This window comes from Rana temporaria, chromosome 5 (assembly GCF_905171775.1).
Source record: "Rana temporaria chromosome 5, aRanTem1.1, whole genome shotgun sequence".
Classification (NCBI taxonomy): Eukaryota; Metazoa; Chordata; class Amphibia; order Anura; family Ranidae; genus Rana; species Rana temporaria.
The window spans coordinates 29,238,170-29,254,805 of NC_053493.1; the positions used below are offsets into that span (position 1 = coordinate 29,238,170).

General features: G+C 45.3%; 1 protein-coding gene across 2 annotated transcripts in view; it reads right to left on the reverse strand.

The window, feature by feature from the left end:
- Window positions 1–16,636, reverse strand: part of DYNC1I1 (dynein cytoplasmic 1 intermediate chain 1) — a 542,074-nt gene that overhangs the window by 486,225 nt on the left and 39,213 nt on the right. For both annotated transcript variants that reach the window (XM_040352301.1, XM_040352300.1), the window contains exons 2-4: window positions 15,395–15,625; window positions 3,452–3,568; window positions 1,149–1,263 (exon numbers count right to left, since the gene is read on the reverse strand). In XM_040352301.1, the coding sequence (XP_040208235.1) occupies window positions 1,149–1,263; window positions 3,452–3,568; window positions 15,395–15,616 (454 nt within the window). In that variant the 5' untranslated portion in view covers window positions 15,617–15,625. The remainder of the gene's footprint in view (window positions 1–1,148; window positions 1,264–3,451; window positions 3,569–15,394; window positions 15,626–16,636) is intronic.

Below are 16,636 nucleotides of genomic sequence, written 5' to 3' on the forward strand. Positions count from 1 at the left end.
GGCATGGTTGGCAACATGCTGTATAAAATTTGCTGCGCTGCGAACCCTGACCAGGCCCCGCCCCCTCTCTCCCCTGATTGGCTAACTGACTTTGACTGACAGCTGCGGGAGACCATGGCACTGCTGCTCTGTCTCAGCCAATCAAGAAGAGTGTCCTAGATGGCTGAGATCGTTTACATCGCTGGAGAGAGAAAAAGCTCAGGTAAGTATTAGGAGTGCTGGGAGGGCTGCTACACACAGAAGGTGACACATATACTGTAGGTAGATTCAGAAAGAGTTAGGCCGGCTTATCAGTAGATAAGCCGACCTAACTCCGAATCTACGCCGCCGTATGTTTAAGCGTATGCTCAAACAGAGATACGCTTAAACATATCTAAGATAGGCCAGCTTGCGCCTTCCTATCTTAGATTGCAATTTTTCGGATGGCCGCTAGGTGGCGCTTCCATTGCGGCCGGCGTAGATTATGTAAATGAGCTTGTACGTCGATTCACGAACGTATGCCCAGCCGCCACAGTTGAATTATGTCGTTTCCGTAAGGCCTTAGGCGGCCTAAAGTTATTCCACCTATGAGGTGGAATAACAATGTTAAAGTATGGCCGCCGTTCCCGCCGCGAGGTTCGAATTTTTTACGACGTTTGCGTAAGTCGTGAGTTACGTCATTTACGTCCACGTCGAAATCAATAGGCCCATACGGTGTACTTAGTCGCAATGCGCACTGGGAAATGTAGGCGCCCGGCGCATGCGCAGTAGCAAAAAACGTCAAAAAACGTGAGGTCAAGCCTCATTACCATACAACAAGCCCCCCTCCAACCAATTTGAATTAGGCGCCCTTACGCCCGCCGCGATTACACTACGCCACCTTAAGTAAGGAGGTAAGTGCTTTGAGAATCATGTACTTGCCTCTCTTACTTAAGGCGGCATAGTGTAAACACGATAGGCTACGCCGTCCTAACGGTACCTGAATCTACCTAATAGAATGCATCAAGATAAAAAAAAAAAAAAACTTTTGCCTTTACAACTCCTTTAATTATTATCCAATCAGAAAAGGCCTTGCCCTATATAGTTGTACGAGGCAGGGCTGGATCCTGGTAGGAAGCTGTGAACAGTCAGATATTCTAAAATAAATAGAATTGCATATCTCTGAATACCTAGAGGTGGCTCTGGGGAGATCCCAATACTCTGCAGCAAAGCTTCTGTCTCACGCCTCTTGCGGTCTAGATCAGAATCTTCATGGATTGGCTCTATTTGTAGCTGCTGTTCTGCCTGTGTAAAGAAATGTGTGATATCTGAGGTCAATATAAAGACACGAACCTTAAACCATTTTTGTATTAACAGCAGTAAGTACTGAAGAGGAAGGAGAATCGATAAGTGACATCACTAAATGATTAAAATAAAGATACCAATTAACCACTTAAGATCCGGACCAAAATGCAGGTGAAGGACTCGGACAGTTTTTGCGATTCTGCACTGCGTCGCTTTAACTGACAATTGCGCGGTCGTGCGATGTGGCTCCCAAACAAAATTGGCGTCCTTTTTTCCCCACAAATAGAGCTTTCTTTTGGTGGTATTTGATCACCTCTGCGGTTTTTATTTTTTGCGCTATAAACAAAAATAGAGCGCCAATTTTGAAAAGAATGCAATATTTTTAACTTTTTGCTATAATAAATATCCCCCAAAAATATATAAAAAAAAATGTTTTCCTCAGTTTAGGCCGATACGTATTCTTCTACCTATTTTTGGTAAAAAAAAAAAAATCGCAATAAGCGTTTATCGATTGGTTTGCGCAAAATGTATAGCGTTTACAAAATATGGGATAGTTTTATTGCATTTTTATTATGTTTTTTTTTTTTTACTACTAATGGCGGCGATCAGCGATTTTTTTCAGGACTGCGACATTATGGCGGACACATCGGACAATTTTGACACATTTTTGGGACCATTGTCATTTTCACAGCAAAAAATGCTATAAAAATGCATTGTTTACTGTGAAAATGACAATTGCAGTTTGGGAGTTAACCACTAGGGGCGCTGAAGGGGTTAAGTGTGACCTCATATGTGTTTCTAACTGTAGGGGGGCGGAGCTGGACGTGTGACGTCATTGATCGCCTTTCCCTATATCAGGGAACAGAAGATCAATGACAGCGCCACAGTGAAGAACAGGGAAGGTGTGTTTACACACAGCTCTCCCCGTTCTTCAGCTCCAGGGACCAATCGGGGGACTCCACCGGCGATCAGGTCCGCGGGTCCCGCGCCCACAATCTCGGAGCTTCAGACCGGGTCGCGGGCGTGCGCCTGCGACCCACGGCTAAGCATTTAAAGAGGACGTACAGGTACGTGCTTGGGCCCAGCCGTGCCATTCTGCCGACGTATATGTGCAGGAGGCGGTCCTTAAGTGGTTAACAATATACTATATGCCAAATTATGTGAACACCCCTCTAAATGAGTTCAGGGATTTTCCAGTGAAGGACATCATTATAGCTACAACATACATTATATTATCAAAAGTATTGGGACACCTGCCTTTACACACAAAAGAACTTTAATGGAATCTCAGTCTTAGTCCGTAGGGTTCAATATTGAGTTGGCCCACCCTTTGCAGCTATAACAGCTTCAACTCTTCTGGGAAGGCCGTCCACAAGGTTTAGGAGTGTGTCTATGGGAATGTTTGATTATTTTTCTAGAAGCGCATTTGTGAGCTAAGGCACACATGTAGGATGAGAAGGCCTGTCTGAGGCCTCGTACAGAAGAGCGGACAGTCCGATGAAAACGCCGGACCGTTTTCATCGGACATGTCCGCTCGGAGATTTCGGTCTGATGGCTGTACACACCATCAAACCGAAATCCGCGCGGACAGAGAACGCGGTGACGTAGACGACACCGACGTTCTCTCTCGTGCGAGTTCAATGCTTCCACGCATGCGTCGAATCAATTCGACGCATGCGCAGGATTTTCGGTCCGCTGGTTAGACATACTAACCAGCGGACATGTCCGCCGGACAGCTTTCCATGCTAAGCATGCTAAGAAACATTTGTCCGCTGGAAATCTGTCCGCTAGCCTGTACACACGATCGGATCTGTCCCCTGAAACTGGTCCGCGGACCAGTTTCAGCGGACATGTCCGGTCGTGTGTACGAGGCCTCACAGTCTCCGCTCGAATTCATCCCAAAGGTGTTCTATCAGGTTAAGGTCAGGACTCTGTGCATTGAGTTTGCAGGACCTGCGGGTACACTTCCGAGGCACGCGGCGGGGAAGTTCAAAGGGACATACAGGTACGACCATTTGCCTGGCCGTGCCATTCTGCATATACATATATCGGCGGTCGGGAAGCGGTTAAACTGCATCTGAAAATGTATTTATGAGACATTAGTGCGTATTTACCACTCCATGGCTCTATGGTTTGTAGTTCTCTTTTGTTGGTTTAACATACAAATTTGAAGCAACAGTTCACTGACCTCCTTCTTTTTCCGCTCCTCCTCTTTACGTTTCTTCTCTTCCCGTATTTGTGCTAAACGCTGCTTTTTGCGTTCCAGTTCAGCTTTCAGGTCACTTTTGTCAGACATTATGTACTCCTACATGAGACAAAATCGAGACTCCTTAAAATCTACTTAATGTCACATAACTGACCTGAATGTTTTTTTGTTTTTTTTTTCCATTTAAAGTAGATATAAACCCAGTCACTAACGTATGATGGGCCAGATTCACAAAAGGGATACGACGGCGTATCTCCTGATACGCCGTCGTATCCCTGTTTTTATCTATGCGGCTGATTCATAGAATCAGTTACGTATAGATATCCCTAAGATCCGACAGGTGTAATAGTTTTACACTGTCGAATCTTAGGATGCAGTACCGCGGCCGCCGCTGGGGGGAGTTTGCGTCGTAAACCAGCGTCGGGTATGCAAATTAGCAGTTACTGCGATCCACGAAACTTTTTCCTGTTGTTACGTCGCCGCAAGTATTAGTTTGCCTTCGCAAAGATAGGGCACCTTTTACAAAGTGTAAAATTACTACACCATGTAAAAGTATACCCGTCTTTCCCGGGTCGCTTTTGAATTTTTTTTAAATTTTTTTTTTTTCCCGGCGCAAGTCTTTTTTTCACGTCGCGATTCACAAAACGTCGGCGCGTCGTAATTTCGGGCAAAGCACATCGGGAAATTTGCATCGGGAGCATGCGCAGTACATCCGGCGCGGGAGCGCGCCTAATTTAAATGGTACCCGCCCCATTTGAATTGGCACGCCTTGCGCCGGACGGATTCAGGATACACCGCTGCAAATTTCCAGGTAAGTGCTTTGTGGATCGGGCACTTAGACAGAAAATTTGCGGCGGTGTAACCTAAATCGGTTACGTTATGCTGCGCCCGGGCTACGTGAATCTGGCCCGATGTGCTTTGTTTGTATATGTGTAAGAAAAAAAAAAAAAACATTTAAAATTCAATAAAAAGTATTTGATGGAAAAGAAAAAGTGTAAACATGTTCAAGTAATTTCAAAATATGTATTCCACCTTTTTAGATCTGCAGGTTTATATACACAGTATAATCCCTGGTGAACCCAGTGGCGTTTTTTTTTTCTTTGGGGGGGGGGGGCTGCAAACTCCCCCTCCCCCCGGTTGGTCGGTCGGCAGCACCTATGGGTGGCGTGTTGCAGGCTCCTGTGTCCTCTCTGCATCACGGCGGCTCCAGCCGTGCGGCTCCTCCCTTCTCCTCAAAGGCGTCCAATAGGATTGCCTGTCCTTTTCAGCCAAACGGGTTACCGGTGTCAAAACCAGCTTCCTGATTCGCCGGGAGGAGGATCAGTGTTACAACAGCGAAGATTGATTCACTGTTGTAACACACCTGGGTGGGCTCGGAGCACACTCTCTGCAACAGAGCCCACCCTATATTGAAGCCTATTAGCGCCTCTGGCTCTAATCATTGCTTAAAAAAAACAAAACAGCCATTCCGCATTGGAATCTATGTGCCGATGTCCTGAAAGGGGTCGGGAGCATGGATAGGGGAAGGCGGTGATGGACCGGGGGGGGGGGGGGGGGGCGGCGCTTTTAATATTATGAAGATTCTTGTTTAGACACTTTCTGTTATAAGGTGGTAACTGGGCCCCTGTATTGTCACCTTGTCACGTGTACCCTTTGTGAAGACTTCAAGCAACCGTGCCATCTCACAGCACAGGCATGGTCCCTAGTTATCACTACTGGGAAGCCAGTCATGAGAAATGATGTGCTTTTTCATAAGCGGTCACATTCCTTTTGTTCTCAGCTACATAAGAGATGGGCGGTGGAGGAGGAGAAGCAGCAGCACACTGAGCTTCCCAGTGAAAGGCAGTGCAGGGGGGGGGGGGGGTTCAGGACAAGTCTGATCATTGGAAGAGAGCAGGTTGAGTTCCCAGCAAAGCTAGAGGACTGACCACGCTGTGCTCCCCTGCTTAGTTTGGTCAGTTTTTAATCTAAAAGCAAAAGGGACTGGCAAGAACACCAGGGATTTCACACAAAGGAAGCAATACAAAGAGAACAGGATAGTTTTCCATACACGTACATGGAACAGCAGGCACATATCAGGAAGCAGAAGTTGCCTGTTTAAACCAATTGCTAATGTAGCGCCTGGTTACTTTTCATAACCGGTGCTAGTTAGATTTAGAGGGGGTCAGAGAGTTAAGTGACTCTGACCATTGTAAATTGGTCCAAATTTGGGTCTCTGTTTCAGCTGGGCTGTGATGCGGGCTTATTCTGTTGTTGCCGGGGTGTTATACCACCCCGGGGCGACGGAGTGGAGTCCAGGTCTGGGTGCCTCTTGCCAGCAGCCAATCAGGAAGGAGTTTCTCTCGCTGGGCATGCTGGGAGAGGGTACTAGTGGAACAGACGCCATTTTAGCGGGTCTTCTTCCTGTTTGGCGCCCACCTTTAGGGTGGCCACACCACAGCGCTCGGTGTTATGGCCTACCTGCTAAGCGGTGTTCCTGGTTTCGGGCCTAAGTTGGTCCGGAGCATTCAAGCAGGACGGGGACTGAGTAGTCGACTGGGTTCCCACTTTTGAAGATCCCAAGCAAGTGTAGCTGTTCGGTGGGGAGTCCACCTGAGGAGCGCCATAGAGAGGCTGGCGGTCCAATAGGATTCTGACGAACCACCGGGGATCGAGGTGACCGGACATTGAAGGATGGACTCCTCTTTCAGTCGGTACCTGTGGTGACGTTACAAAGAGGATTCAGGCGTAACTTCATTTGAAAGAGAGACATCTGTATCTGCAATTCAAGAGGGCCTGTGGCAGAGGTTTCCTCCCTGACATTCATTCAGCAGGTCTGTGGCAGAGACCATTGAAACAAGTTCCATTTTTACCAAGTCTGTGGCAGAGACTTGGTCCTAAAGAGATTCGAGCGGTGTCCCGGCTGCTAGGTCAGTGAGAGAGGCCTATCCGGGCACACCAAGCCCACTTAAGCAGGAGTGGTAAGGAAAGTGTTAAAGTGTTACATATGGGAACAGGACTGTTCCAGATACTACGCCTGAATCTGCCGTTCTCCTCCTCATCTCTATGCCTTTCATCACCTGTTAACTGTTTTTACCCGGCTGGGTAATAAAGAGCACATAAAAGACATTTATTTGTGGACATTCCTTTGCTGCTGCTGCTGCATACATCATTCACCCCTAGACGTACAGAAAGAGCTATGAGGTAAATCAGCCATCCCATCTATTCTCAGCGGCTCCTTCGGGGGTGAGCGCTACACTAACTAGACCACAAGACAATAGTTAAAAAGATGATGTAGATTGAACTGTGCCTCCTCGCTCACACAGATCATGTGGGGGGTGGGGCAGGTATACATATGGCACCATAGTGCATGGCAGTTAGTCCTGCAAAGGAGATGAATACATCAGGGATCCTGTGTTTAAAAGGATTGAAAACAAAATTCTTGTCAGCAGAAGTGTCCTCTGTCAGGCACAGGTTTTACCTTGCGACTTATCATACTTCCTGTATGTGTGCACACACTCCATCTAGTGGATATATAGCAGAAGGCAAGTGTCTATAAATGCCAAATACACATTTGTCTGTCATGAATGCCATTTCTGTTATCATATCCTGAGCGACTGTTCTGACCCGAATTATCTTCTAGCATCCTGCAACCTACCCGGACTTCAGCCTCTTTCATGCCACTGTTAGTCCCATTCTCATTGTTGTTTCGTTCATGTTTTTTCTGACCGCGGAGTCTGACTTTTCGCCAGCCTATCACTTTGGTTCTTTGCCTTAGGCCGGGTTCACACTGGTACACACGCGACAGTCGTACTACTTTGTATCCGACTTTGCCCTGCGACTTGAAGTCCAACATGCGTCCGACTTCAATGAACAGGGATCGGACTTTGATCTCCAACAATACCAGGCACTGTGTCTGGTATGAATCTTTAGGAAGAACTCCACACCAAATCTTCAAATCTCCACACCAAATTTTATTTTATTTTTAAACTGGCATGGTCCCCCCCTCTAAGAGCATAACTGGCTTTTCGGTCTGGTATGGATTTTAAGGGGAACCCCCTATGCCAAAAAAATGGCGTGGGGGTCCCCCCAGAGTCTATTCCAGACCCTTATCCGAGCACGCAGCCCGGCCAGTCAGGAAAGGGGGTGGGGACAAGTGAGAGCCCCCCCTCCTGAACCGTACCAGGCTGCGTGCCCTCAACATGGGGGGATGGGTGCTTTGGGGTGGGGTCATGAGAGGTCCGCCCCGTATGATGTCACACCCATCATGCCCCAGGTGGTGATGTCATAAGGGGCGGGCCTCTGGATGACATCACATGGTGACCCCGCCCCATCGGGCATTAGAGCGGAAGAGAGCGTTGTGTCAACATCGGAAGAAGAGCAAAGGGAAGAAGACAACGGAGAAGACCAGGCAAGAGCAAGCAGAAGATAGCGAAAGAAGAATCGGAGAGAGAGTGGAGAAGAGCCGGAGAGGGGAGAAGGGTGGGGGGCCGGGATCTAGGATCTATTAAAGGGGGTTCCCAGATTCCGATAAGACCCCCGCTCGCAGACCGACAACTAACGGCCAGGGTTGTCGAGAAGAGGCCCCTGTCCTCAGCAACAGAAGGACAAGGTGCTTTGGGTGGGGGGTGCAGGGCCCCCCTGCCCCAAAGCACCCACCCCCCATGTTGAGGGCATGTGGCCTGGTAGAGTTCAGGAGAGGGGGGGGGGGGCGTTCGCTCACCACCACCCCCTTTCCTGACCGGCTGGGCTGCGTGTTCAGATAAGGGTCTGGTATGGACTTTGTGGGGACCCTCACGCAGTTTTTTTGGGGAGGGGCTTCCCCTTAAAATGGTATGCTCTTAGGGGGGAACCCATGCCGGTTTAAAAAAAAAAGATCATCAGAGCACAAGTTGCATGCCAAAGTCGGAACAGCCAAGACGGCGATCCGACTTTGATCCGACTTCAGTGATATTTAATGGGCTGAAGTAGGATCAAAGTCGAACCAAAGTAGAACAGGGGGCACTTTTAAAGTCGGACTGACTTGTGTCGGACCAGTTAAGACGGCTCCCATAGGGAAACATTCATTTTCACACGTCATGCGACATAAGCTCCCAATGTATAAGCCTTTGCCGTACCAGTGTGAACCCGGCTTAAGTGCAGGGGAAAAGTCTAATATGTAAGTTGTGATTTGGGTAATTGCCACATGAACCTTCTCCCAGAAAGGCTTAAAGCGGTTGTAAACCGCATATATAATTTTTTTTTTTTTTTACCTGCAAGGCAAAATGCATAATCAGCTAGTATGCACCGCATAATAGCTGATTATGAAATACTTACCTGAAAACGAGGTGAACAACACTTACCTGGTTCACGCCGAGCGAGATGTCATCTTGCTCCGGCGTGTCTTCCGGGTATCGCCGCTCCAGCGCTGTGATTGGCTGGAGCGGCGCCGCACCAGCGCTGTGATTGGCTGGAGCGGCGATGACGTCACTCCCGCACGTGGGAGATTTAAAATCAGCAAGGTCCGGCGGCTGCCGGATCTTTCGCCGTGGATCCCCCCTGCGCATGCGCCGCCCGCATTGCGAAGGGGATTTCTCCTAAACCGTACAGGTTTAGGAGATATTCTTTTTACCTACAGGTAAGCCTTGTTATAGGCTTACCTGTAGGTAAAAGTGAAAAATTAAGGTTTACAACCGCTTTAATGATATCACAGTTCCACCAAATATGGAGTAATGATTCCAGAGAGTTGTTGCATCTCCAACACATTGGGGAGACAGTTGGATAAAATACATGGAGTCGTTCAGGGGTACGATACCATCTAGAATATAATTTGTAGTTGTTTTCCTGGGCCGAAATGTTAACAGATCCCTTATGAATATGTGTAAAAATATTGTCCCAGTCAGAGTCTAGAAGTTGTATTTGGAGTTCATTTTCCCAACCTATATTAATTTTGTTGGAGTTTTGTAATATGTTACTGAAAAGGAGAGTATAAACAGCTGAAATTAGGTGTCTTTGAGGGGTTGTGGCAGTACACAATTTTTTGAATGGGGTCAGTTCCCTGCACCATTGTGAAAAAGGCCTTTTGCTTTGTAGAAAATTTCTTATTTGTAAGAATTTGAAAAAGGGAATGTTATAATCAGGAAATAGGGACGCCAACATGTCATAAGAAACAATGGAATTGTCTCTGAAAAAATTATGTGCTCTTGGTGTATGCTTAGGGTCCAGTGGGTTCGTTTTGGTGCCCATAAATCCGAACTGGAAGTCAGGGTTACCATCTAAAGGTGTTAATGGGCCAGGGGAAGGAGACATGGAGAGCGATTCATTAGACTTCTTAAAATATAGGAGTGTAGGTCCTATCAGTGGATGGGACAGGCAATTTTTAGGAATAGATTTGAGAGATATCCCTGGCAAGTGGGAAAGGGGAAATTGTGTGGAAAGATCTTCAATGGCAATCCAGTCTTTGGTGTGGGTGTGTAGATGCCAGTCAACGATCCTCTTTGTGTGTTCTTTGTTTGTCTCTCTTCTTTTTTCTCTTCTTCCTTTTCTCCTTACTGCATGTTAGGAAAAGGTGAAAAAGGAAAGGGGAGAGCGCCCTAGGACTTTGAATGTGTTCACGGATCCTAATCTGAGTGCAGGTGGACCTCTTGGGGTCACTTGGTCCACAGTCTCTTGCCAACATGGTTACTGACATGAGTTGCGGCACAGGGACTGTGTACCTTTAGTATGTTCTCATTTATGTATGTTGTTCACATTATTCTTGTACTGTGTGGGGCCTCCCCCCTTTTTGTGGTGTTCAATAAAATAAATATTTGAAAAAAAAAAGAAAATGCAGCACGTTTACAGATGCATGGGGTGCCTTTACCAAATAATGGCACCACCACACATCTGTTAAATGGCAGTGCGTTTCTCTGTATGTCAGGAAGGCATGCAATTTTGCACACTTTTCTGACATGCAAAGGTCTGAACCGTGCCTGAATTCTTGATTTTACTGATAAATGAGGAAAAGGAGTTATTTTTCAAGATAAAGTATACATACAAACTGACTTTAGTCTCTTTTTATTGTTATTTTACATTTATACCTGCCAAGCGACCTAGTAAGAAGTTGAAAGAAAAACCTAATTGTGTATCCAAAATCAATCAGTTTCCTATAAAAATTTGGACTAAATTACTATTTTGTTTAATGCTTGCCTATCATACACTTAAACAAACAAAAGCAGTGAAGCGAAAACTTTACTTCAGCCTATAATTACAGAGAAAATGTGATAGCATAAAGCAAATAACAGCTAAATACATAATTCATTCTCTGTGACAGCTGCGGGGTTCCTCAAAACAATGGCAACCATCTGGAAAAAATTCATGTTCAAGCAGAAAATCAAACTAACGTGATTTCAAAATATAATCACATTCAGAATCTATGGATCAATTTCCTCCACAAAAAAAATAACTATGTTAGTATCACCCTGGGCCTTAGCTATGTGCCACCCTGTAGCAGGAAACCTTGGCCTCATCGTCATTGCTCTTCAGGGCTCATTGGTAAGGTATAGTATTTTCAAGCTTATAATAGTGGCCACATTAACCCTCTTCAGCCCTGGAAGAATTTACCCCCTTCCTGACCGGGCCATTTTTTGCGATACAGCACTGCGTGGTCGTGCGACACTATACCTAAACAAAATGTATGTCCTTTTTTTCTCCGAAATAGAGCTTTATTTTGGTGGTATTTGATCACCTGTGCAGTTTTTTTTTTTTTTTTTTTTTTTTGCTCTGTAAACAAAAAAAGACCGACAATTTTGAAAAAAAAAAAAAAAATACAATATTTTTTACTTTTTAATAAATATCCCCAAATGTACGTTTTGGGGATAGTTTAGGTTTAGACCGACATATTTTTTTCAAAAAAAAATTGCAATAAGCGTATATTGATTGGTTTGCGCAAAAGATATAGGGGCAGATCCACAGAGAGAGTACGCCGGCGTATCTACTGATACGCCGGTGTACTTTCAAATTTCCTGCGTCGTATCTTTAGTTTGAATCCTCAAACCAAGATACGACGGCATCTGGGTTAGATCCGACAGGCCTACGGCTTCGTACGCCTTCGGATCTTAGATGCAATACTTTGGCGTCCGCTGGGTGGAGTTTGCGCCGTTTTCCGCCTCGAGTATGCAAATTAGCTATTTCCGACGATCCACGAACGTACGCGCGGCCGTCCCATTCTCTTACGTCGTCTAAGAGTCGGCTTTTTCCGGCGTATAGTTAAAGCTGGTGTTTTGCGGCGTATAGTTAGACTTGCCGTGTTAAGTATGGCCGTCGTTCCCGCGTTTAATTATAATTTTTTTTTTTTTGCGTAAGTCGTCCGTGAATCGGGATGGACGTAATTCACGTCTATGTTAAAAAAAATTACGTCCTAGCGACATCATTTAGCGCAATGCATGGCGGGAAATTTAGGGACGGCGCATGCGCAGTTCATTCGGCACGGGGACGCGCTTCATTTAAATTAAACATGCCCCTTAATCGCCGATTTGAATTCCGCGCCCTTACGCCGCCAGAGATAGACTACGCCGCCGTAACTTACAGCGCAAAATCTTTAAGGATTCTAATTAAAGCAAGGTAAGGTACGGCGGCGTAGCGTATCTCTGATACGCTGCGCGGGTGCAGATCTCTGTGGATCAGCCCCATAGCGTCTACAAATAAGGGGATAGATTTATGGCATTTTTTTGTTGTTTGTTTTTTACCAGTAACGGCAGCGATCTGCAATTTTTAATGGGACTGCGACATTGCGGCGGACAATCGAAAATAGGTTAAAGTATATGCAAGCACAATCATTAAAATGTCATATATATTTTGTGGTTTTGGGGCAATTACACTCATGTGGTAGGTGCTTTTCCAATGAGTTGCGCCAGTCCAAACTGTATTTTAGGGCGTGGCTGCCTACTTTTACTAAACAAAATGGAAAGTTCACGTTCACATCAATTTCCCACGCATGGGCTTCCACCATCAACATAAAAAGTTAACTGAAAATGCAGAGCCACCTGGCTGCCTTGTCGGCAGCAACAATGCTCTTCTTACCAGACCCTCTGACTATATTGTATAGCTCTTCTGACTCACTTAACTTTTAGTCACAGTGCCCTGCTGTACACCCCACTCCTAGCCTTAGGGTAGGGGTTCTCCTGACACCCTGATACAAGCCCATCTGACTCCTGGAACTGAGACCTGCAGTCCCCTTTGCTGGGCTCCTCTGACTCCTGGAACTGAAACCTCCCGTCTCCTAGCTGGGCTCCTCTGTCACCTGGGTGAGACCTTCTGTCTTTTGACTTCTGGCTCTGGCTCCTCTGACCCCTGGGGTAAGACCGCGTGTCTCCAGGCTCCTGACTGGGGCTCCTGTGACACCTGGCTGAGACCTTATGTCTCCCATACTGGAAGCTGTCTCTAAACCGGGAGCCCCAAGCTATCTTCAGGCTTGATAACGACCCTGCACACATGTGTACTCACTCAGGCTGCAGGCACCTGGTAAAATCTGGACACGGAAATTGAAGGTTCTGTCCCACCCAACCTTCAAGATCCATGCCTTGATCCAGAATGATAGAATCCAGAGAAAGACAAAAACAGTTTCCTCCACTCCAAACAATCGTCTGGAACTTTGCAATAACCCTTAATGCGAATCTTGTGTCATATTCGCCTACATTTTTGACATGGCAGAGTCTCTCATTGTCACAATTCATTACCATGTTAAGATAATTTCAAAAGACTTCTTCAATATTTTAAAATCTGCAGCTTTTAGTTAAAAAAAAAAAAACTTGGTGATCTTGTCATGAAGATTCTTGTTCAGGCACCGCAATCTGCCCCTGTATACCCATTGTGCTCCCGTTTTGTCACAAGGGCTTCTGATGAAGTCACCTACTATTTCCCTGCACTCTTGAAATAGCTGCATGGCATTTCTCAAGGGCGGGTTTCCAGAAGCTGACAACAGCCAACCATGTCTCTGTAGTGTACATTAAAATGGCCACTTGTAGTCGCTACTGGAAACTCCTGTTACAGGGTGATGCAATGCAGGAGAACAACTCTTACATAGGGACAGAGCACCGCCACCCCATAACAGGAAGTGCCTAAACTAAGACCTTCATGGCATGGTCACCAGAAATAATTTTAATGAGAGGTTAAGATTAAGGCCCCGTACACACGACCGGATCTATCCGCTGGGATTGATCCGCGGATCAGTTCCAGCGGACAAATCCGGTCGTCTGTACGGCCTAGCGGATATTTATCCGCGGAGATTCCTCGGGCCGATCGATTTCAAGCGGATATAAATTTCTTAGCATGCTAAGAAATCTATCCGCTTGAATCGGCTCCAGCGGATTGATCCAGTGGTCTGTACAGACTCACCGGATCAATCCGTCCGCTCCCCTCCCTCGCATGCGTCGTAATGATTCGACGCATGCGTGGAAGTACTTACCTTCCAGCTTCGCACACGTCGCCGCGTCATCGTCGCGGCGACGGCGCGACACGTCACCGCGGATGAATTCCGCACGGATTTGGATCTGATGGTGTGTACACGCCATCAGATCCAAATCCGGAGGAGGAATTTCCGCTGGAAACGATCTGGCGGATCGTTTCCAGCGGAGATCCGGTGGTGTGTACGTGGCCTAAGGCTAAAGCTTACATGAGATTTTAGCAATTGTGTGTACCTCTACAATAATTTCTGAGTGTTGTATTTTCACCATTTACTTATTATATTGGGGGTTGTGCTATATATTTCTCTTTATTATCTCTACAATAATTACCAGCACTGACATAACTAGGCATATTCGCTTGTAATATTAGTAGTATATTGCTATCTCAGGGAACGCAACACCATTGGGAATTTTATTACACCTGGAATGTTACAGCAGATGGCTGTAATTTGAGCGGTAAGGTATATTCCCAATATTTTATTTTCTGGATAAATAATTCAACACATGTTTTTAGGAGTTAAAATTAGAAAGAGGTGGAAAAAAAGGTGGCCCCTAGGAATAAGAACTAAAATCAAACAAATGTTGTTTAAAAAAAAAAGAAAAACACACGATCAGATGGAATTTTCCGTCGAAATTGCGATGAAGCTGACTTTCATCAGTCTTGCCTACACACTAAATTCCGACCCTCCAAAACATGGTAACATGTTCTATTTATTTTTACACCGATGGAAAAAAGTCAGATGGGGCCCACAGACGATAATGTTTTCCGATGAAAAAAAGGCCTCTGACTTTTTTCATCGGAAAAAACGATCGTGTGTATAAGACATTAGATATCCTGAGCATAGGTGAACATTGGCTGTCTAAACGTCACCTGAGCACCTGGGTAAGTGGAGGCACAAGTTTGCTTTTGTTTGTCTATGTAATTGATCCAAAGTTGGTACATTTTTCACAGAAGCTGGTGTGTCAAATAAACCACCACTGTCTTTGTGTTTGGGTCACTGGTGTTTATGCATCTCCACGTCACTCTCAATGCAATGCACAGGGTTGCGTCTTTTTTTACGGTTAAAACAGGATGTGGAGGAGGTGGGCAAGGGCTGCCGCTACTGAGAATGGACCTTTAGACAGTTTTCACAGGAAGAGATTTCCCCAACTACTTCAGTAAAAACTGCACAACAAAAACATTTGGGTTTCCCATCACTTTCTCTCCCAGGAAAATGGCCATCAGGGCACATAGAAAAGACACACAATAAAAACCTGACACAGGAAATCACTTTTCTTTACTCAAGCCAAAACTAAACATTTTTCAGCTTTAGATATACATTAATTAAAGATTTCTCTAGATGTTGTAGTTGAACATTTAGCATGGGTTGCCCATACATAATGCTGGCTGAGAACAAGTTAACAAACTCAACTATAGTTTTAAAGGTAAGTTGCATATTTAGATATCCAGTCACTAAATGTGTGTGTCGTGGTTAATGTTAGCTTTACGCAGTCTATATTTGTGTAATTATCACTATGTTCTTACCTGGATTTTCTCAGGCAGAGCTACCTCTGCAGCACTAGTCTTGGTCACCAAAAGAGATTCTGTTGCTTCCTCTTTTATACGTCTCGCCTTGGATGGCACAGTGCGGACTGGCTTCTCCTGTGATTTGGTGGCCTTGTTTTGACTGCTGCTGGCTGCAGCCGCTTGGTTTTCTTGCTTCTTCGGATCCTTTTTCTCCTTTGAAACTCTTCTTTTTGGGGGCATCACAAAAATCTAGCATTTGTGAGAAAGGAATAAAGAAAAATGGTTATCAAATAGCATTAAAGGCTCACATTTTCATTATTATGCGATACTACCTGAATAAAGCCCTTCACGACAACCATAGTTACATAGTTACATAGTTAGTCAGGTTGAAAAAAGACACAAGTCCATCCAGTTCAACCACAAAAAAAAAAAACACAGTACAATCCTATACACCCAACTCCATACCCACAGTTGATCCAGAGGAAGGCAAAAAACCCCAGCAAAGCATGATCCAATTTGCTACAGCAGGGGAAAAAAATCCTTCCTGATCCCCTGAGAGGCAATCGGATTTACCCTGGATCAACTTTACCTACAAATCTTAGTACTCAGTTATATTCTGTACATTTAGGCCTTTCTTAAAGCAATCTACTGAGCTGGCCAGAACCACGTCTGAAGGGAGTCTGTTCCACATTTTCACAGCTCTTACTGTGAAAAAACCTTTCCGTATTTGGAGGTGAAATCTCTTTTCCTCTAGACGTAAAGAGTGCCCCCTTGTCCTCAGTGTTGACCGTAAAGTGAATAACTCAACACCAAGTTCACTGTATGGACCTCTTATGTATTTGTACATGTTGATCATATCCCCCCTTATTCTCCTCTTCTCAAGAGTGAATACATTTAGTTCCTCTAATCTTTCCTCATAGCTGAGCTCCTCCATTCCTCTTATCAGTTTGGTTGCCCTTCTCTGCACTTTCTCCAGTTCTCCGATATCCTTTTTGAGAACTGGTGCCCAAAACTGAACTGCATATTACAGATGAGGTCTTACTAATGATTTGTACATTAAAATGATTGATTAAATTACTTTGTTGGGTAATTCAGATAATGCTAATAATCGATGCTCCAGAATATTTTCACCTATGATTTTGGAAAGAGATGTTTAACAAGCTCATCTAGGTGTGCTGGTCAATTATTCATGCAGACATAAGTAGTTACATAGTTAGTCAGGTTAAAAAAAAAGACACAAGTCCATCTAGTTAAACCATA